At 43.6% G+C, this 21,102-nt stretch overlaps 2 protein-coding genes across 2 annotated transcripts; both read left to right on the top strand.

The window, feature by feature from the left end:
- The first annotated feature begins 1,507 nt into the window (after positions 1-1,507).
- TP53I3 (tumor protein p53 inducible protein 3) lies at positions 1,508-7,680 on the top strand. The gene is made up of 6 exons (XM_063078957.1): positions 1,508-1,556; positions 1,898-2,039; positions 3,470-3,737; positions 4,927-5,139; positions 6,197-6,393; positions 7,379-7,680. Exons 2-6 carry the CDS (start codon positions 1,902-1,904, stop codon positions 7,559-7,561), a joined length of 999 nt encoding a protein of 332 aa, XP_062935027.1. The 5' UTR covers positions 1,508-1,556; positions 1,898-1,901; the 3' UTR covers positions 7,562-7,680.
- Positions 7,681-8,158: 478 nt separating this feature from the next.
- On the top strand, positions 8,159-17,580 carry SF3B6 (splicing factor 3b subunit 6). Its single transcript, XM_063078712.1, has 4 exons — positions 8,159-8,412; positions 11,417-11,535; positions 17,003-17,141; positions 17,314-17,580. The coding sequence occupies exons 1-4, from the start codon at positions 8,383-8,385 to the stop codon at positions 17,401-17,403; spliced, it is 378 nt and encodes a 125-aa protein (XP_062934782.1). The 5' UTR covers positions 8,159-8,382; the 3' UTR covers positions 17,404-17,580.
- Positions 17,581-21,102: the final 3,522 nt, after the last annotated feature.

The raw sequence follows: 21,102 nt of genomic DNA, 5'->3' as shown, positions 1-21,102 counted from the left end.
GGATGATGTATCTTCGGATGCTTACATATCCTCAAATATATTTTTTGCCTTGACCAGTGAATTATATCTTAACTGGATATAAAAGGGTGCAGGACTATTGGGTTACAGTCCTTTTCTTCCAATCAATAGATGATAGTCTACTAGCTTCCAGATTGTGCATAGAAACTTAATGACTTTTTTTTGGCGGCTGGCAGGTACCGGGATCCAAACCCTTGACCTTGGTGTCATATCACCTCACTCTAACTGAGCTAACCAGCCAGGCCCCTTCCTTTTTAATAAAGTGTTATAAAGATCCAATGAAAGAATACATGTGAAAAGGTGGTAAAGGTTTTGTTTTTGGTTTCAGCAGCTGGCTTGTAAGAGGATCCAAAAGAGGTGGTAAATTATAAGGCGCTACAAAAAGATGTTACCTAGCTTGTTTTTCACAGGTGCACACATATGTGTATTCATCTGTTAAATTAAGTTTGGCCCAAAGGTTTCTTCAGACACAGTGAACTGTAGCCTAAGTTGATGTGTAAACAGACTAAGTCTTGTAACAAGTAGCTAAGTCTCAGCCAATTACACTTGCATTTTCTGTATGTCACTTCTCTTTATCTGTCTATAAATCTTTGACCATGTGGCAACCATAGAGTGCTCTGAATCCTTTCTGATTCTGGGGGCTGCCCGATTTGCGAATTGCTCTTTCCTCAAATTAAACTGTTAAATTTAATTTGTCTAAGGTTTTTATTTTAATACTTCTACCCAGTGGTTCTCAACTGGGGCCCCTTAGGGGACGTCTGACAACGACTGGAGACACTTTTTATTGTCATTACTGGACGGGGGTGTATGGGTATCTATGGGTGGAGGCCAGGGATGCTGCTAAGCATCCTAGAATGCACGGGACAAAACTCTCACAACAAAGAACTCTCTAAGTTCAAAATGTCAATAGTACCAAGGTTGAAAAGCCCTAATGTAGCCTATGGATACAGCTTTTAACCAGTCAAAACGGCCTCATTGGGCAGCACGCCCCTGTCCGCCCCTCTCCCCCAGCAATGTCAGGAGGACGAGGGGAAGTGCTAAGGCTCCCAGGGCTGCGTTTCACCTCCCTTTCTCCCCATCGCCCCTCTTCTTTTCTCGCAGCAGCACCCTGCTTGTCCACGCGTACTCAAGATGCCTGTCCACGTGAGGGCAGCATGCCAGACCTGCAGCACACGTGGGCTGAGAGCCAGGCCTGACTACAGGATGGACCCATCCGCTTGCCAACAGGTTGGGTCTAGTTCTCTAGAGAGAGCTGGAATAGCATCTCCTCCCAAGATCAGAGGAAGACTAGTTTCCAGAGGCTAAAAGGAAAAGAAAACCTGATCTGCAAGTCACTAGCTCTGCATTTTCAACGAGGAAGGAGGTAAAGAACAAGGGGAGGGTTGGTTCTGCTTAGCCCCTCCCGTGGGCCTGTCCAGAGTCCAGCCCTCCGGTGGAGCCGAGTCAGTCCCCGGGACTCTGGGGTTGTGCTACCAGGACCCAAAGGAGCCGGGGCCGCGCAGCGCCGCCTAGAGCAGGGGAGGGGGCCCCGGCCAGGAGTAAGTAACTCACAGGGGCTCCAGTGACCCGGGATGGGCAGGGGCTGAGGGTTTCAAACCCAGAGGGAGTGCTCTTCAGTGTTTTCCTGCACTGCTTCATCCAGCGCTGGACGGCCATCCACCTCACGCCGTTCGGATCTGTGTCCCCTGTGGAATCAGTCTGAAGGCGGCAGGGGACCTCGCAGGAAGGAGGGCGGGGGCGGGAGCCAGGCAGGGTGGAGACCTGCGAAGCCAGGCGGCGGGCCTGCGGGGGGGCGCTGCAATGCCGGCTTGTCGCCGTGTTCCTCCGCGAAGAACCTCGGGGCTCCCTGCCCCGCGTGTCCCTGCCCTGTGTCCTCAAGGATCATGTTAGCAGTGCACTTTGACAAGCCCGGAGGACCAGAAAACCTCTACCTGAAGGAGGTGGCCAAGCCGAGCCCCGGAGAGGGTGAAGTCCTCCTGCAGGTGGCGGCCAGCGCCCTAAACCGAGCGGACTTACTCCAGGTACCCAGGGGTCAGCAGCAGCTGGTGCAGGAGCACCCCAGGGGCTCACTCACAGCAGCCTTCAGTAAACATTCACCAGACTCATGACGGAGGGACCTAGGGCACTGCCAGTAACACTCAGGAGGACAAGGGTGCTGGGGGGTCCGGAGACCTAAAACCAGTTGGCCCCTTTGTTTACACAAAACAAGATAAGGGGGTATTTGCAAAGCGGAATCCCCCTGTGTTGCTCCACAGGCTGCTCAGGCCTCCAGATAAGGAGAAGGGAACTACCATTTGTTGAGGGGGTGTGGCTGTTCACCGTTTATATTCCACAGATGAGGAAACTGAGGGTCAGGGAGGTTAAGCAATATGCCCAAGGCGACAACATCTATAATCAGAGGAGATGTGATTCAAGTTGAGGTCTTTATTTTTTTTATTTTTATTTTTTTTGTCGTTTTTTCGTGACCGGCACTCAGCCAGTGAGTGCACCGGTCAGTCCTATATAGGATCCGAACCCGCGGCGGGAGCGTCGCTGCGCTGCCAGCGCAGCACTCTACCAAGTGTGCCACGGGCTCGGCCCAAGTTGAGGTCTTTATTGCTTCAAAAGTTTAACACTGTCCACTCAGAGGGTCCCAGATCTGGCAGAGGACAGTACTCTTAGACTTTTCTTCTGTCTGCTATTCACTGGCTAAACTGGGTCAGCTGCATTGCTTGGGGTCATTCAGAAATGTGCATCAGAGTCAACTGGGGCACTTTTTCAAAATAAATATGAGGCCAGGCAAGCCTACTTTGAAAAAGCCCCTCAGGTGGTTCTGATGCACACTCCTGGTTTGGTTAAGTCCTTCTGGTCTAAAGCTTCTGAGGACTGGGAGGAGTGGGTACAGAGCCTGGCACTTACTACATGGGGACCATCATTAAGGAGTCTGCAGTTTTGTTCCTAGTTCTGCTACTAATTTACTTTATGACATTGGACAAGGCATTTCCCTGCCCAGGCCTCAGTTTCTCCATTTGTTTTATTTTTTTTTAAAAGATGACCGGTAAGGAGATCTTAACCCTTGACTTGGTGCTGTCAGCACCACGCTCAGCCAGTGAGCTAACCGGCCATCCTTATATAGGATCCGAACCTGCAGCCTTGGTGTTATCAGCACCGCACTCTCCCGAGTGAGCCACGGGCCGGCCATCTCAGTTTCTCCATTTATGAAACTAGGAGTTTAGATGATGTGAATAGCTAAGGACCCTACCAGTCATGAGATCCACTGATTATGCGATTTACAGTCTCTTAATTGCATAAAACAAATGACCTCTCCTTTCCCTTTTCCTGACTTACAAAACCAGATTTCATCCTGAATTTTCTGTCTGAGAATAAGGGGAGATATTGGAAGAGGGGCCAGGGATGGTGACACACAGACTTCTGATCACACTCACCACTTAATGAACCTCTTTCTCTGCAGAGACGAGGGGGGTATGACCCGCCCCCAGGAGCCAGCAGCATTTTGGGACTCGAGGCATCTGGACATGTGGCAGAGCTGGGGCCTGGCTGCCAGGGGCACTGGAAGATCGGGGACTCAGCCATGGCTCTGCTGCCGGGAGGAGGCCAGGCTCAGTATGTCACTGTCCTTGAAGGGCTCCTCATGCCCATCCCAGAGGGACTGACCCTGACCCAGGCTGCAGCCATCCCAGAAGCCTGGCTCACTGCTTTCCAGCTGTTACATCTCTTGGGTGAGGAGGTCCACCATGCTCACTCCATACAATGTGGCTCAACTGCTTCATGAATCAGCCACCTCAACCCCCAGCTGTCCTCCAGGGTAGCTTTGGCCTGGCCACTTATCTATAACCAGCCTCCGCACCCTACCCTCCTGTACCACCAGTAATATCAGGTCCTCAAACCACATTGGAATGGTTTGATGTTGAGGCTGAGAAACATGATTAGCAGATAGAAGGCCTGTGCACATCTTAACACTGTGAGCCAGCAGCAGTCCCAGCTTCCCCTAAGTCGTGCTGAGCTTCTCTTTGGGGGCCCCAGTGCAGCAGAAGGGACTGGTCAGTCCCTTTATTCCTCCCCAGTCCCACTGAGGCCAAGAGCTCATGTGAGGGAGGCTAAGAAGACTTTGTCCTTTCCTTTATAGAGCTCAGTGTAACTGGGAGAATGACACATGCACAAGAATCAGACAACCATAGAGTTCAGAAGGGTAGCAGTGTCTCTAACTATAATAGTGACTCAAGTTGGTGTGTGGGTAAGGGTGGTCAGAAAAGGCTTTTTGGAAGAGAAGGCCTTGAAGGATGACGAGAGTTGTAATGGACAGAAGGAATGCCAAGGGGGCCTAAGAAAGAGTGTCAAGGTGAAACAAGCTGCTCCACTCAGAAGCGAAGGATGACTATTGACATTTGTGAAAGATGAGGCTAGGGCCAGAGTATAGTGGCCTTGAATGCCAGGCTGTCTAGACTCAATACAGAAGCCAATGGAAAATCATTTTACATTTTAAGGTAGAAGTAACATAATGAAAGCTCCATTTTAGGAGGAGGAGTCTGGTGGCTGTGTGTAGTCCCTGGATCTGTGAGACCATATGGAGCCTTTTAGCCTTCAGGCTAAAGAAGGACTGGCGTAAGGTGGTGACAGAATAGTGGCTATTCTTACTTATACAGGTGTAGATCAAAGATGTGCATTTTGGTGTTATTTCAAAGATAAAACAGAGATTATGAATGTGGCTTCTAATAACCCTGTTTCAAAAGGTTATTTCCCACTTTGACCAGAGGCAATGAGACAAAAAAGAACTGTCAGTATGCTCTTAAGAAAGCAAGAGATTTGGCATTTGTTCCAAAGGCCAGGTGATCATGGTAGAATATGCCAGTGTAGGGAATGTGCAGCAGTTGCAAAGTAAAGAGAACGTTCCTGTAATTTCTGTTCCAGGAAACATTCAGGCTGGAGAAACTGTGCTAATCCATGCAGGATCGAGTGGGGTGGGCACAGCTGCCATCCAACTCACCCAGATGGCTGGAGCTATTCCTCTGGTCACAGCTGGCTCCCAGCATAAGATTCAAATGGCAGAAAAGCTTGGAGCAGTTGCTGGATTCAATTACAAAGAAGAGGATTTTTCTGAAGCAACATTGAAATTCACCAAAGGTAAACAACTGCTTCTGTAGCTCAGCAGGAATTTAAGAGATGATTAAATAAAATCCCTAGGGCCGGCCCGTGGCTCACTCGGTAGAGTGCGGTGCTGATAACACCAAGGCCACGGGTTCGGGTCCTATATAGGGATGGCCGGTTGGCTCACTGGCTGAGCGTGGTGCTGACAACACCAAGCCAAGGGTTGAGATCTCCTTACCTGTCATCTTTTTAATAAATAAATAAATAAATAAATAAAATCCCTACCAGCACCAAGGTTGCCAGTGATCAGGGTCGATCTTGAACAGCTGCCCTGACCAAATTCTAGGACTCTGGTGTTTGACCACTGGAGACAGGCAGTCAGTATTTAGGTCTAAGATGGTTTCCATGTGCATTCTTCAAGTGATATGATTCATACACAACTTTAGAAACTGGATAATCACACAGAGTTGGCCTAAAATTATCCAAGACCTCTTCCCAACCAGCGACTCCACAGTCAGTTAACAGGAGGCCTGGGGCAGAGACCAGTTTGGAACTGATCATAGTGTGGATCATAGCTGTTCATACTCCCTAAATGGATGAGTAGAGGTGTGTGCCTCTGTATTCCAAAGCCAAACATGTGTTTTTGCTCATCCCTTTTTATTTTTCATGAGTAGAAAAGGAGGGATGAAACCAAAGCTAGCAAGCCTATTATGATGCAGATAACCCAGTGCAGATGCTTGATAACTTAGATGTGAACAATTAGCCTGCTCTGTAGCCTGGGGTGGGCCTCCCCTGTTCTGTTCTCACTGATGCCTGGGTGCCAGTGGGACTGTCCTTGTTTGGGGGTGAAAGGAGATACCAGGTCATTTCCCTCTTGCTGGGGCTAGGGATCCTAAAAGATGAACTACCTATCACATATGCTACCTAAACTCCTTTAACAACCAAGTTTCTATGTCTAGTTCTAACCCATAAATTTACCACTTGCACCTGTATTTATTTATACCCATATTTCCCCAAATATACTATAGAATCTTATTTTGCACCAAGCTTTCTGTGTCTGACTGGTATCACAAATCTATGTTTTCTGTGGAAGGTGTTGGAGTTAACCTTATCCTAGACTGCATAGGTGGATCCTACTGGGAGAAGAATGTCAATTGTCTGGCTTTTGATGGTCGTTGGGTTCTCTATGGTCTGATGGGAGGAGCTGACATCAGTGGGCCTCTGTTTTCAAAGCTACTTTTTAAACGAGGAAGTCTTATTACCAGTCTGCTGAGATCTAGAGACAAAAAGGTGAGTGATGAATGAAAAGAAAACATGATTTAACTATTACCCAGAAATGTGTGGTTCATTTACATTGCCCCAGAAAGGAAGCTCTGTCACATCTTAGGTTAGGGAGTCTATGAAGATATCTTTCCCCCTGTGGATAAACAGGTAACATGATTTCAGAGAACTAATTCAGATTTGTCGATAGAAGTTTCAGCATCTTGGAAAGAGTGTAGCTAATACTTCATATATTATCTAAACTTTCTATGGGCCTGCCCGTGGCTCACTCGGGAGAGTGCGGTGCTGATAACACCGAGGCCGTGGGTTCGGATCCCATATAGGGATGGCCGGTTAGCTCATTGGGTGAGCCTGGTGCTGACAACACCAAATCAAGGGTTAAGATCCCCTTACCGGTCATCTTTTTAAATAAATAAATAAATAAAAAGTAAACTTTCTAACAGAAAGAACAAAGCATTGGCCACATTAGGAAGTCTCTTAACAGTTCCAAGACTTTGTTTTCAAAGGCGGAACTCTTCTCAGTGTGCTAAAAAAAAGCCTCTTTGGTCAGTAAGTACTGTAAGCCTCTAACTTCAACAGATCACACATTCCTGGAATCTTCTCTGTGGCATTCTAACAGGCATCAGCTTTGGGAATGTTTCCTACTGTAGGGTTTCACACCTACTGGGAGATAGCAGAGCTTAAGCTTCCTTTTGCAGTGAGCCTGTGTGTAAGTCTGTGGCTGCCTTCTGCATGACATTTTTATTTAAAAACAGTCCTTAAGCTGTCAGTGACAATGATATTTTACTCCAGGCTTCAGTCTTTACCTGGTACAGAACAGAGGTTACACATTTGGGGACATGCACTTTCATGCTGGGAAGTGAAGGGGTTAGGGGCCCTGCGTGCTTTTTCAGATGTGTACAGTTTCAAAGAGAACTGAAATGCTAAGCAGGATGGGGAAGTGGCGAGGTAGGCCTCTCTCCAGGCTGATGGTCTCTTTTTTTCGTTATCTTAGTACAAGCAAATGCTGGTGAAGGCTTTCACGGAGCAAATTCTGCCCCACTTCTCCACGGAGGGCCCCCAACGTCTACTGCCAGTGCTGGACAGAGTCTACCCAGTAACTAGAATCCAAGAGGCCCATGAGTACATGGAGTCAAACAAGAACGTGGGCAAAGTCATCCTGGAGCTGTCCCAGTGAAGGAGGAGGGGGCAGTACAGGACACAGCCACCTCTGGCCTTCTCAGAGCAAACTTGGAGAAAACTCCCAATACTCAGGCAAGAGACCAGTGCTACTCCCAGGTCTGCCTTGTCATTTGATCCGTGTAAATCTGGTCTAAAGAAATAAAGAGTGGACTTGAAGAGCAACACGCTAATTGTGGGCGGCTCTAGCGCGCGGCTGGGGCCGCCGGGGCAGGGGTGAGGCGGAATTCGGTTCGGGCGTCGCCACGGACATGACAGGAGGGGCCCAATCTGCCGATGCTCACCCTGAGCAGGGCCGAGGGTTCGCGGTAGTTAACAGTCGGCCACGACGCACGCCGCCAGAACGCTGCAGACTCCGCGTTGTGCAGTGCCTTGTTCACTGCTACAGGCCCAGGCTCACCCTCACGTCCCCAGCACCTGGCTGCGCGTCCCGCCTACTTCCACCGCTCACCTGGGCCTTGCCCCGCCCATATCAGGTCCCGCCCCCCCCCCCACTCAGGGCCGCCCCGACCGGAACACCTCCCCTTTGGGGGCCCATGCCCCGCCCCTCCTCCCTGAACCCGGAAGTGCATTGCCTGTTGGGCTTTCCGGCCTCACGGGTATCGTCGGCTCGTTTGGCACTGGGAGTCTTTCTGAGAGAGGATTACGTCAGCACGTCTCGGCGTGAGACGACGGTGCCGGCGGTGCTGAGACAGCTTCCGGTGGAGCCTGGGTGTTGATGTCCTGGATCTGACGCGGTGTTTCTCGAAGACGAGCCAACTCCGGAGGTGTCCGGAGGAATTCCAGCACTTGCTGCAGTAACCTCATCAGCCCGCCAAGATGGCGATGCAAGCGGCCAAGAGGGCGAACGTGAGTATCGCGGCCGTCTGCGGAGGAGGGGGCGGCCTTCTCTGCTTGACTTGGCGGTGTGGATCAGAGCATTCTTGCTCCTCTTCCGTCCCCGGGGTGGGGAAGCCCAGAATTTCTTATCCCATCAGTGGGTACTCTGTTTCGGCCCCATCCTCGGGTGTGCGCCTTGAGCCACGTTTCCGCCCCCACTGCTCTTGAGAGCTCGTTCAGTCTCCACCGGAGTCGGTGATGGTGTCAGTAATAACGTTAGCCCTGCAGCCTCTGTTGCTTGACCTGCGCCTGGGACCGGGCATTAAAATCTTTTCGGCCTAAAAGTTAATAGCACAGACGAATCCTCAATAAATAATAGTTCACCGACCGTTAGAACCTGGAATTCTCAGATCAGGGAGCTTTTTTAGATCTTTCATTAATGTATTAACAGTGTTTTTTGAGCACCCGGCTTGCGAAATGGGAAAAAATGCATCATTTATTACTGAACACGTACTGTGTGCCAGACACCAGTCTTAGGTATTGGGATACAGCAGTGAGTGAAACAAGAAGTTCTTCTGCTTATAGTATTGTGGGAACCTAGAAAAAAAGAGAGTAGTCAACTGTAAGACGCTTAGAGGTATAAAATAAAGACAGATAATTGACCATTGGATATGTTGAGATGGAGACTTTTGGTGACCTTGATGATAGGAATAATTTCAGTGGATGAAAACTTGGTTGCAGTGGGATGCAAAGATAGTGGAAGTTGAGAAAATGGAGACGGCAAGTACAGCTCTTTCCACGAGTTTTCATGTGAATAGGGAGTAGAAAGATTGGGAGATTTTTTTTTTTTTTTAAAGATGACCGGTAAGGGGATCTTAACCCTTGACTTGGTGTTGTCAGCACCACACTCTCCCAGGTGAGCCACGGGCCGGCCCTCGGAGATTTGACTTTTTAAAGATGTGTGATATAAGGTGTATTTTTATGCCAGTGAGAACGATCCAGGAGAGTGGGAGAAACAGGACATGGGGGAAAATGGGTTAAGTTCAGGAGTGAAGGTTTTGAGTAGATGAAGGGCTGGCATAGTCATAAAGGGAAAGTGGGTAGGTATAGATGAATTTACTTTGGTAGGTTTAGTGGTGGGAATACACTTACCATTTAGTCATACCTATTTTCTCCAAGAAGCAAGAGCAGGGTCATCTCCTGGTATGGGCAGGGACGAGGGTACACCCAACCCAGATGTTAGAGGGAGTGGTGGTGGTAAGGTTTGAGGAGAGAAGAGAAAGTGTGATACAGTGTTTTGTAGAGCGAGAAAGCAAATTTACTAGAGAATTTAATGATATTATGATCATCTGGCAGTGTTGATCATCTTTTTTTTTTTTTTTTTTTTTTTTTTCACAAGACAAGGTTTATTTATTTATTTATTTTTTTTTCGTCTTTTTGTGACCGGCACTCAGCCAGTGAGTGCACCGGCCATTCCTATATAGGATCCGAACCCGCGGCGGGAGCGTCGTCGCGCTCCCAGCTCCGCACTCTCCCGAGTGCGCCACGGGCCTCGGCCCAGTGTTGATCATCTTTTTGAACTTAACCTTGAATCTTGAAATCTAAAACTTTATTGTAAGTATTTGTTTGCCACTTATTGCTACTACTAGTTTGAGGGCAGGGAATAAGTATCTTACTATTCCATTTATATAATACTCAGCTTAATATCAGAAAGTTTTCAGTGTAATAAATAGTTATTGAGCAAGTTTATGTTTAGTATGTAACTGAATATGTTAATAAGCATAGGAGTGAGATCTGAGTGAGAGATACATGTTTAAAGAGTCATCAGTTTACTGAGGAAACCATGTGTTTGGCTTAGAGACCAGAGAGTGTGTAGAGTCAAGAAGAGTATACAATGGGTCAAGAAAAGAAGTCTAAAGATAAAGCCCTGTGGAAGAACATATTTTAAGGTCATAGAAGACTAAGAAAGAACCAGAGAGTTAGGAGAAAAGAGTGTCAGAAGGGACTAGTCAACTGAAGCCTCAGGGAAGTTAAGTATGATGAGAATCAAGCACTGCAATTAAAAGGTCTTAGTGAGTGAGTAAAAGCACTTTAGCAGAGTGCTGGAATGGCAGCCAGATTGTGTTAAGTTTGAATGTCAGTGAAGTAAAGAATATGAGGCAGTGAGCATAGACTTCCTTTTTCAGGTGCTTGACTGGAAAAAAAAAAAAAAAAGAAACAAGATAAGATACTAAGTAGAACAAGCTGTTAAGTTCAGCGAAGGGATCTTGTCTTTTTTTCTTTACTGTGTATTATTATTACCTACCCTGGTGTATACATAAATAATGCACTTAGATGCTGAATGAGTGAAGAGGGACCCACATAATTATTTTGTTTTGTGTAAGGATTGGCAGAATGTGAGCAACTGCTCACATGAGGAATAGAAGCAGCCAGTGGTGAGGGAAAGACTGTGAATTCAAGAGAGATCATTGATATAACAAGTCCCTGAGAAGACCAGAGAAGGGTCATCAGTGGAATTTTATTGTTGAGAAAACAGGAACAGTTTCCTTGTTTTTTTCCTAAACATGTCTGAAGCATTTAGGACTTTTTTTTTTTTTTTTTTTTAATTTAATTTAATTTTATTTTTTTCCTTTCTTTTTCGTGACCGGTACTCAGCCAGGGAGGGAGTTCACCGGCCATTCCTATATAGGATCCGAACCCGCGGCGGGAGCGTCGCGGCGCTCCCAGCGCTGCACTCTCCCGAGTGCGCCACGGGCTTGGCCCAGCATTTAGGACTTATAAATGAGACTGGAAATCCTTGTTTAATTGTAATGATCAGAAGCCTGGGTTTTGTAGTAGCCCCTTATTAGTTCCTACTAATAATGTTCCCTAGAACCAGTGCTCCGTTGCTTTTCCGAAGATCATGCCATTTTCAGTAACATCAGATTTACCTGTTATTTTTGGTTTTCTATTATTATATTCCTTTGAGAAATTTTTTTAAATGGTCGCATTCCTGCTCCTGATTATAATGACAATGTGTATTTTCTTATTTTAGATTCGACTTCCACCAGAAGTAAATCGAATTTTGTATATAAGAAATTTGCCATACAAAATCACAGCTGAAGAAATGTATGATATATTTGGGAAGTATGGACCTATTCGTCAAATCAGAGTGTGAGTCTTACACTTTTGAAATGTGATTTAAAGAAAATGATTGCATAATCTATAATCTCAGAATTATAGCTGACAGGGAGACCACTCTGTGTGATATTCAGTGCAGCATCCCTAACCAGAGCCTAGACACTAACAGACTGAAATCAGGGAGGTGAGATTTGTAGGGCAAAGAAACCTACTGACACCCTAATGATCCAGCTCATGTCAGCCAAGAATAGGATTCGAGAAATGACAGAGAGCATGAAGTAGTAATGAATGCTTTGAGGAGAATGGATGGGAAGGGAAGGAACTTTTACTGCATACCTACTATTTGCAAAGCCAGGTGTTAGATATTTTTTATTTGCACTAACTCTAATTTGTTCAACCGTCTCCTCTACTCACTCCAGAATTTCTGAATAAATTTAATAGAAGGGTATAAAAATAACTGAGGAGAATGATATTTTCAGCTATAGCTTTTTGTATTGAAGATTTAAAAGTATAGTGGAAAACATCTAATTACAAGAATTCATGTTTTAATATAAAGATTGGGGTTCATACTTTAAAATGATATTTATTGGACGTTACTGGCCAGCCACCAAAAAAATCAACATTTGATGGTTATTGGACCTTTACTAAATACCATTTAGCATAGCAGGTGCTTTTATTTGCATCAGCAAAACTATATAGCCCTGCGTGAAAGTGATATGGTATCTGTTTTACAAGTCAAATTGCCAAGGCCCAGAGAGTAAAGGTACCTCTCTAGTCTCACACAATATTTAGTGATAAAATCTTCTGACTCTAAATTGAACCTCTACACTACACAGTGCCATGGCCTCTGCCATCCTAACTAGTATGAAAGGACTTGTTACTTTAGAATCTATCTGAAAGGATTTCTGAAGTTTTTATTTTCAGGAGGAATAGTTCTTTCTTAATTCTCTTTTATGAACTGAGAGCTCCTTCATGGCTTTTTGACTATGAGATCTTGAGGATTCTCATTTCGAATCATCACTGTGCCTACAGAGAGTAAACAAAGAGCTTGAGATATATCATCATTGGTACTCATATGTGGGAGAAAACCAAAGTGATATAGACCAGCTGTCCTTTTTTAGGAGATCTCAGTCCTTTGAACATTTGATAAAAGCTTTAGACTCTCTCCACAGAAGAACACACACAACGTTTTGCATATATTACATGGACCCTAGATTAAGAAACCCTGTTCTAGACATTCAAAGAATGCTATACAGAAAATTCTGGACTTGGGGATCAGGAGACAAGATTCTGTTTCTGGCCCTGTTACTAGCCATGTGACAGGTTGCTCAGAGTTTTTTTTTCTCTCTTCATGTGTGAGATAATCTGTATGGTGCCCTTTCAGCTTTTAACATGGAGGCAGCAAGATAAATTTACTAGATTGGTTGTTAGACCTGGGTTTATGTATTAACTGGGCATTTGCTTGTCATGTGAAACTGGGCAAAATATTTAACCTATCTGAGCTTCAGTTATCTATGAAATACAGTCTTCCTAACCTGTCTTAAAGAATTTTAGTTGGAGGTCTGGCCCATGGCTCACTTGGGAGAGTGTGGTACTGATAACACCAAAGCCATGGTTTCGGATCCCTATATAGGGATGGCTGGTTGACTCACTTTGGAGAGCGTGGTGCTGACAACACCAAGTCAAGGGTTAAGATCCCCTTACCAGTCATTTAAAAAAAAAAAAAAAAAAAAAAGAATTTTAGTTGGGATCAAATTAGATAGTGTTTGTGAAAGTACTTTCTTGATATTTCCTTCCCAGTGTGCGTTAGCCACCCCTTCTCTGTGCTCCCATAACACCTTCTGTGTATATCTTATTAGTTAACATGTGGTTTTGCTGTCTGTGTACTCACCTGTCTTCCTGGCAGCCTATGAGCTCCTCCAGGGCTGGTACCATATATTCTTTTCGCTGTGTTGACAGCACTTCTTATGCCTAATACATGGTTAGCTCCCAATGTATATAAATAAATGAATGATACAGAAAATGATAAGTGTGGTTGTGATTAATTTATGAAAGCATTATAAAATTTGTTGATAGTACTCAATTAAGAGATGTTTAAATCAGTGAAGGTAGAGAATGTTTTGGAAAGCCAAAACAAAAGGACAAGTTATAAAGGAAAGACATCTTCAGAGGAGTACAGAGTAGCTCAGGGCCTTTGTGCTCCGGGTCCCTCTATCTGAGCATTTGATAAAAGCCAGTGGTTTTCACTGGCTCCTCATTCTTCAGGTCTCAGCTTCAGTGTCACCTTTTCATAGAGCTTTTCATTGACCACCCTAGCTAAAGTAGCTCTCTTTCTTCCCATTAATCTCTGTCACAGTTCTCGATTTTCTTTATTATATTTCTTATGGTCTATAATTATTTTGTATTTATTTATTTTCTTTCACCTGCTTAAATAAAAGCTCCTTGAAGGGATGGTGCTTGTCATTTTCACTATTGTATCTCTAGTGCCTGTCACACAGAAAGAATGCAATATATGTTTGTTCAATAAATTCATAAAGATTTGGGGTGCAAGGAACTTGGGTCTAAATTATAGATTGAGAAACAGCTGTTTTTCTGTTCCTGTTCCATAGTTATTATTATGTTTTATTGCATACTTGGCACCTAGCACTAGGGTAAGTAACCTTCCTAGTTTGCTCAGTACCAACAGGTTTTCTGGGACAGGGGACTTTCAGTCCTGGGCAAATCGGAATGATTGGTCACCTTATCTGGCATATAGCACACTTGGGACTTTGTACTTTTTAAAGCCTTTTCATACTTGTTACCTCTTTTGATTATTAATGATTGGTCACCTTACCCGGCATATAGCACACTTGGTACTTTGTACTTTTTTTTTTTTTGTCATTTTTTCGTGACCGGCACTCAGCCAGTGAGTGCACCAGTCATTCCTATATAGGATCCGAACCCGCGGCGGGAGCGTCGCCGCGCTCCCAGCGCAGCACTCTACCGAGTGCGCCACGGGCTCGGCCCGGTACTTTGTACTTTTTAAAGCCTTTTCATACTTGTTACCTCTTTTGATTATTAAAACCACATGTAAGATAGGGCAGATGATATAGCCTGATGTCACTGTGTGACACATGAAGCAACTGAAGCCCAAGAGGCAAGTTACATGATTAGGTTTTCTTATACCTACTCTAAACTTTTACCACCAGTTAAGAAAATAATGTTGGCTCAGTGTCTAACACACAGTAGGTACCAAATACATGCTTTTAAAAATTCAGATTATAATATGGATTCTTAAAGTATGAAGTTAATAATTAGGGCCAGGACACTTGAGATGGAGAGTCTTTATTTATTTATTTTTACTTTTTTGTTTTATTTTAACTTCTCAATATACATTGTAGTTGATTTTCATGACCCTTTACCCATTCCTCTTCTCCCCTCCCTCTCCCGGAGAGTCTTTAAAATGGGGTTAGTGCCTATGCCTATTCCAGTTCCTAAGAAGATGTAAAAGGAAGAAAGAGTTTTTATTTTGAGCTTCCTGGAGAAAGTATGTGGGAGAGAATTGATAGGAGAAAGTAGATCTCTACCTTTCAAATGCATATTAGTACTTGCTACATGCATGACACCATGGGACTAAAGTATAAGATCACCTTTTAATGTTTTTATTCCAGAGGAAAAACTAGGTGGAATTTTTGGGAAAATGGGGCAAAGCTTTTTCCTTTTGGCAGTCTCCAACTTTCATACCTAATACATTCTTGAAAATGATTAAAAGTCCAAACTGGGGCCGAACCCGTGGCTCACTCGGGAGAGTGTGGCGCTGGGAGCGCAGCGTGCTTGGAGTGCCGAGGCCACAGGTTCGGATCCTATATAGGGATGGCCGGTGCACTCACTGGCTGAGCGTGGTGCGGGTGACCCCAAGCCAAGGGTTCTGATCCCCTTACCGGTCACACACACACACAAAAAATCCAAACAGTAAAGACTATTCACAGAGAGTAAAGAATATTACAAAATCCCTCATCAGGCCCACACAACCTGACAGTGTGAGTGCATTCATTTATGCTGACACTCTCTAATCACCCGCAGCACCCTATACCTATTCTATCACCTTTGACAGGAAGCACAAGCCCTTAGCAGAGCTCAGACAGTAATCTTTTCCTACATCAAGTCTGGGCAAGTGTCTCCCCTTCCCATGAATTTGCTGCCTTTCCTCGAGCCTATGCATTGACTATGACAGATGGAAAGTCAGCCCACAGTCTTAAACCTTATACTACAGTTGCACTGTGTGGCTAGAACACAGATGGAGGCAAGGGGTCCATCTTTATCACACCATAGCAGGAACTAAGTGGGACCTCTGCCCACTGTCCCCACTAACAAGCATATGGCCATCTGCTGCTTGCAGTTTAGTGTCCCCACTGCTCTGCACACTTCTCTACATCTCCCAGAGGAAGCTGGTGAAGTGAAGAGAGGAAGTGTCAAGAGCACCTACACTAGAAGCAGCCCATATTTGTAAGCAAGGTCCAGCTTCCACTTCCAGCCACCTTCCAGCATTCTGCTCCGGCTCACAGATAACCCTACCCACGAGCACATTTCCACTCCATCCAGGCTAAAGTCCAGCCCTTTTCTCCAGTAATGTGTAATGAGTTTGGATTGTATTAAAAATGAACGTATGAAAGTAGAGGGCTGACTATATTGCATTTTACAAAGGCAAAGAATCTTCTAAGAAAAGTGGGAGAAACTATTTAAACTCTCTTTACATTGGAGGACATCCTTTCTTGGCCAGAAAGGGTGATGGTTGATTTTTTCTCCATATATCATTTATAATTTTACCATTTTCTTGGTAGGGGAACCCCCCCACACACCCACCCACACAAAATAGGTTTTATTTTTATGGGTTTAATAAACCTTAGTAAAATATTGCCCAGAAACATTTATTTCCTACATTGATGGAGTTTGTCTTGTCTTTGAGAATTGAAACTATAATTTAATTAGGGTGAGGGAGAAAAATCAAAATGTTTAGAAACAAGGAATTCCCCATTCTAGGCATTGCTCACTAACAAGAGCCATCATCCTAAGTAATGTAGTGCAAAGTTTAAGATTGAAAATTTGGTCTTAGTGTAAGAAATAGGAAAGACTAGACTAGAACATGAAAACTGTGACAGTTTCCAGCTAATTCTTTGCTTGGTGCTAGTGCATTAATAGCTGTGTATTTGGGATTCTTGATATAAAAATAAGTTTAACCTTTAGATATTTTACTTAAAAACAAACAAAATTACGTAATTCAAGAAATTATGTCAATCATCACCTGGGCAGGAAAAAAGAAAAATTACAGGGTATTCCAGCATATGTATCCATAATGTTTGTTTTCTCTAATAGTTTTCAGGTTGATCTCAAAATACTTCAATAAAACATATTTCAATTTACTGTCTTTAAGACAGTTACAGGTTTAAAAGATGGTTCTGTTATTACACTATCAATGCTCAGGTAAATGTGTATTTTAATTAAGTTCAATTTTACTGTGCAGGGGGAACACACCAGAAACTAGAGGAACAGCTTATGTGGTGTATGAAGACATCTTTGATGCCAAGAATGCATGTGATCACCTATCAGGATTCAATGTTTGTAACAGATACCTTGTGGTTTTGTACTATAATGCCAACAGGGTAAGTATAGCAGAGTTCCTATTGTGTGGTGAGCTCATTTGAGAATTAGAGTAGAACTGTACTGTAATGGGAAATGTGTACTGTGAGTTTTCTTTTTTGGCTAGTACTATTGGTGAAATTCATTTGGCTGGAGATTGGTAACTGTTAACTTTGGTGCTTACCACATTTCCAGGCATTTCAGAAGATGGACACAAAGAAGAAGGAGGAACAGTTGAAGCTTCTCAAGGAGAAATATGGCATCAACACAGATCCACCAAAGTAAACACTGTTTTTTGTATTTTCATTGTGGACTAAAACCCGTGAATGATTACCACCACCTTTTTTTCCTTTTTAATTAATACTGAATATTGTGATTTCTTGAGATTCAAGATTACCTTCTTGAAACTTTGATACATATTAGGATATGTTATGTTAATAAACTTGTAGCTTTTGTAAAACATGTCAGTATTTTCTCTTGAACTTTCCCCTCCTATTTGATACGAGGAAAAAAACAAAATAAAAAACAAGAGTTAAACTATATCAAGAATTGTAGATGGTCCTAGGGACTCTGAGTGTCTTGAGAGCATGGACCTTTTTATACTCTTAATGCCTCTGGTGTCCAGTTCTGTGCTTAGTCATCAAAGGAGCTCGTTAAAGTCTTGTTGTTTACTGAATGTCTACCAATAATGAAATCTTCATAACAACTCAGTTAAGGTAGGTATTTGCATTTTGCAGGTGAGGAACCCAAAGCTCATTATGTTGGGTGAATGAATAAAATGCTTAAAAAGCTGATGTAACAGCAATCAGTTGTTAACCATGCCTGTACATTTGAATAATACTTGCTTTACAGTTAATAAAACACCTTTGTACATATGGGTAACTCTTGTCCTTACAACAGTTGATTCCACATCGTTAGAAATTTGAAAGCAAGCTGCTTGGGTAGTGGTGGTGTTACATGTATAAGATTGTATTTATGCAGCCTTTCCCTTTCGTTATGAAGCATCTGTGTATATTTTGGACCTTAGCTCATAATGTATCTTTGCCATAAGTAAAATAATGTTCATACTTATAATGATGAGTTCCCATGACATAGAAATAGTATGGTTATTACCACATTCATTATAGCTTGGTAGTTTGGGAGGAGATAGCTATAATTTTCTTTTTATAGTTTAAGCATGGGCCAAATGGAAAAACATGGATTAGTTGTTTCATGTGTAGCCAGAACCTAAAATCAATTTGAAAAGTACATATACTGAATCATTTAAATGGGCAAAGAGCATCTACTCCTACTTTTAATTATGCCTGAGTGTTTTTTGAAAGCACTGGAGAATAGAAAGTAATTTCTTAGGGTGGGCGGATAAAGGACCACAGGTGTGGTTTCCTTGTGAATGCTTTTATGAATTCCTTATTAACTTTAGTGATACACAGTGTGCCTTTAGGTATTTATAAATGTAAAAACAGTTTTTTGTAAGGGGAAAGTCAAAATTAGACTTTAGAGTGTGATTTGTCTAAGAAGCAGACTAGCTTGCCCCTAGTTTAGTAGTTTTAGTAACGGGAAATTCCTTCTATTAGCAATTAAGACCAGTCCATCATTTGGATTACTGTATCTGTTAGCTGAATTTCATGACCTAAACTTAAGAGTTTTAAAATATCCCTCTAATTGTTTGGAAATTTTGTAGCCTGTTGCAGTTAAGTTATAAGAACTCTCACTCATTGGACAAATAGGGAGCCTCTATTCTGCACCAGGTACTACACCAACATGCTGAGGATAAAGTTACGATCGATCCTCCACACCAGGCATCCAAAGCTCAGTTTTTTAAACTGCTTTTAAGAGTGTAATGAATGATTGCGTCCAGGTGTGTTTATGTGCATACACATGTGTGCCAGAGCTGCTTTCCGGTTTTTTTTTTTTTTGGCTGGCTGGTACAGGTATCAAACACCTGACCTCAGTATTATTAGCACATATATCTTTTAAAATCTCCAGTAAAACAGGTCATTTCTTGGTCTACTTGCAAAGCTAGCATATCCTCTCCAGGTGCTAGCCAGTAAGCATTTGTATTTTGCGGGGTTTCTCTTAGTGTTTCCTTTTACCACTTAGACTGTACACATTCTAGACTGAGATCTTCTGTGTGTCCCATAGTGGGCACCTGAAATAGTTCTTGGTGCCATTTTTAGTTATTCTGTTGGTGTTGCAGCAGAAACTGTAAGTATGTCTTTTATACAGGTTGAGTTCTGAGAAATTATCTTAGGTATTTGAGTCATCAAGGAAAGCTGGGAACCAAGACATCCTGAAGGAAACACCCCAGAGAGGAAATGAGCACAGCACCCTCTGGCTGGTCTGGTCCCAAGGTACCAGTGAGCACAGGGACTGTGGGTGATTAAAAGCAAGGCAGCCCCTTTCTCATTTCATTTTCTCCATCTTATAGTACTGCCTCTTTATTAACTCCTCAGCCCTCAGCAGAAGAATACAGCCAGGACTTCTTGGAAACAAAAGGGGTAGATGAAGTAGCCAAGATGACATGGCTTTGCATCTCATATATGACATCATGTGACATGATGTATCAGTGGGTTTGTGAAGGAAATTTAACAGTGCTGTTACCAGCCCCTCCCTCAGTCTTGTAACAATTCCAAGTCATCACTGACAGAACAATGGTGATTACGGCCAAGAGTTTTTCTCACCCTATGCCAAATAAAAAAAAATCTCTTAGCACACTGCCCCAGGCTCCTCTGACCTACGCATAATCCACACCAATAAGTGAGCTAATTTTAAAACCTAACTGGGGATTCCAGTCACAGTTAATGTTGATGAAAATAAGCAGTATATGTGAAAAGTTCAGAATCCTATGTTCTCAGAAATAATTCCCAGCTGGCCAGGTAGCTCAGTTGGTTAGAGCGAGGTGCTGATGACACCAAGGTCCGGGCTTCGATCCCTGTACTGGCCAGCTAAAAAAAAAAAAAAGATTCTCCAAAGTTAGAGCAAATCCTGATGAAATTAAGTAGTATATATGAAAACCAGCTCACAATGACTCATTTTCAAAAGTAACCTCCCAGTGTGAGTTAGTGCATGATCCAAGCCCTTAACACACCTTCATCTGTTCAGATGGACAAAGTGTTCTGTTTCCATCTGAGTGAGGGGAGCTCATCCCTTTTACCATAGTCCAAACAAATAGACATTGCAAGATGACATAAGGTGCTCAAATCCCTCATTTGATTGCTAGGCTGCAAGATTTGAACACAATGCACTCCTTTAGTTATTGCAGAGAGTTCTGAGCCTGTGAGATGAGTGGCAGGAAATACCTACCTTGCAGGGTTGCTTAGAGGATTGGGGGTGATTTTACTTAAAAGTATATAGAACAAGGCCCAACCTGTACAATGTTCACATTGTTGCTATTATATTTATTATCACTCTCCTAGCCACTCTAAGTCTATTTCCCAAGGGAAACTGGCTTGTGTGGTCCTTAAGGCACTTCCTACCTACAAGAAGAATGGACATGAATTTGTCAAGCACAGAGCCTTTATTTTACATAATTTTTCCAAAGAGGACATTGTGTAAGTGAGCAGCCAATAATTTACAAGGGAGAAAGTGACAGCAAAGGTAACTGGCTCAAGTCCCTCTGTGTACACCATGTACGTTTCATATCTGAGCACCTTGTATGTCTGGCTAAAGTGAAGGTAAGGCAGTGTAGATTGTGCGAACAAGAAATCTGTGTTCTGTGTTCAAGAATGGCTACTACATGCATCACATAAAAAGCACAACCTGAAATGTTTCCATCTGCAACCAAAGTTTCTTCAAGCAAGGATGTGCGTGAACAAAATGGTGGACATATACAGAGCAACTTGGGCAGAGAGAATGATAATGCTGAGAGGCAGTGAGGTTAGCACACTGATCAAGAGCCCCAAACAGGAGGAGCCGTCCCAGTGGCAGAGCAGGCTAGGAGGGTGAGCAGCAGCCATCTCCAGCCACCTCGAATTCCTTCCTGCC

The sequence above is a fragment of the Cynocephalus volans genome, chromosome 14 (assembly GCF_027409185.1).
Source record: "Cynocephalus volans isolate mCynVol1 chromosome 14, mCynVol1.pri, whole genome shotgun sequence".
NCBI classification, from domain to species: domain Eukaryota; kingdom Metazoa; phylum Chordata; class Mammalia; order Dermoptera; family Cynocephalidae; genus Cynocephalus; species Cynocephalus volans.
The sequence above is the reverse complement of the archived record's forward strand: the minus strand, read 5'-3'. Positions and strand labels throughout refer to the sequence as shown.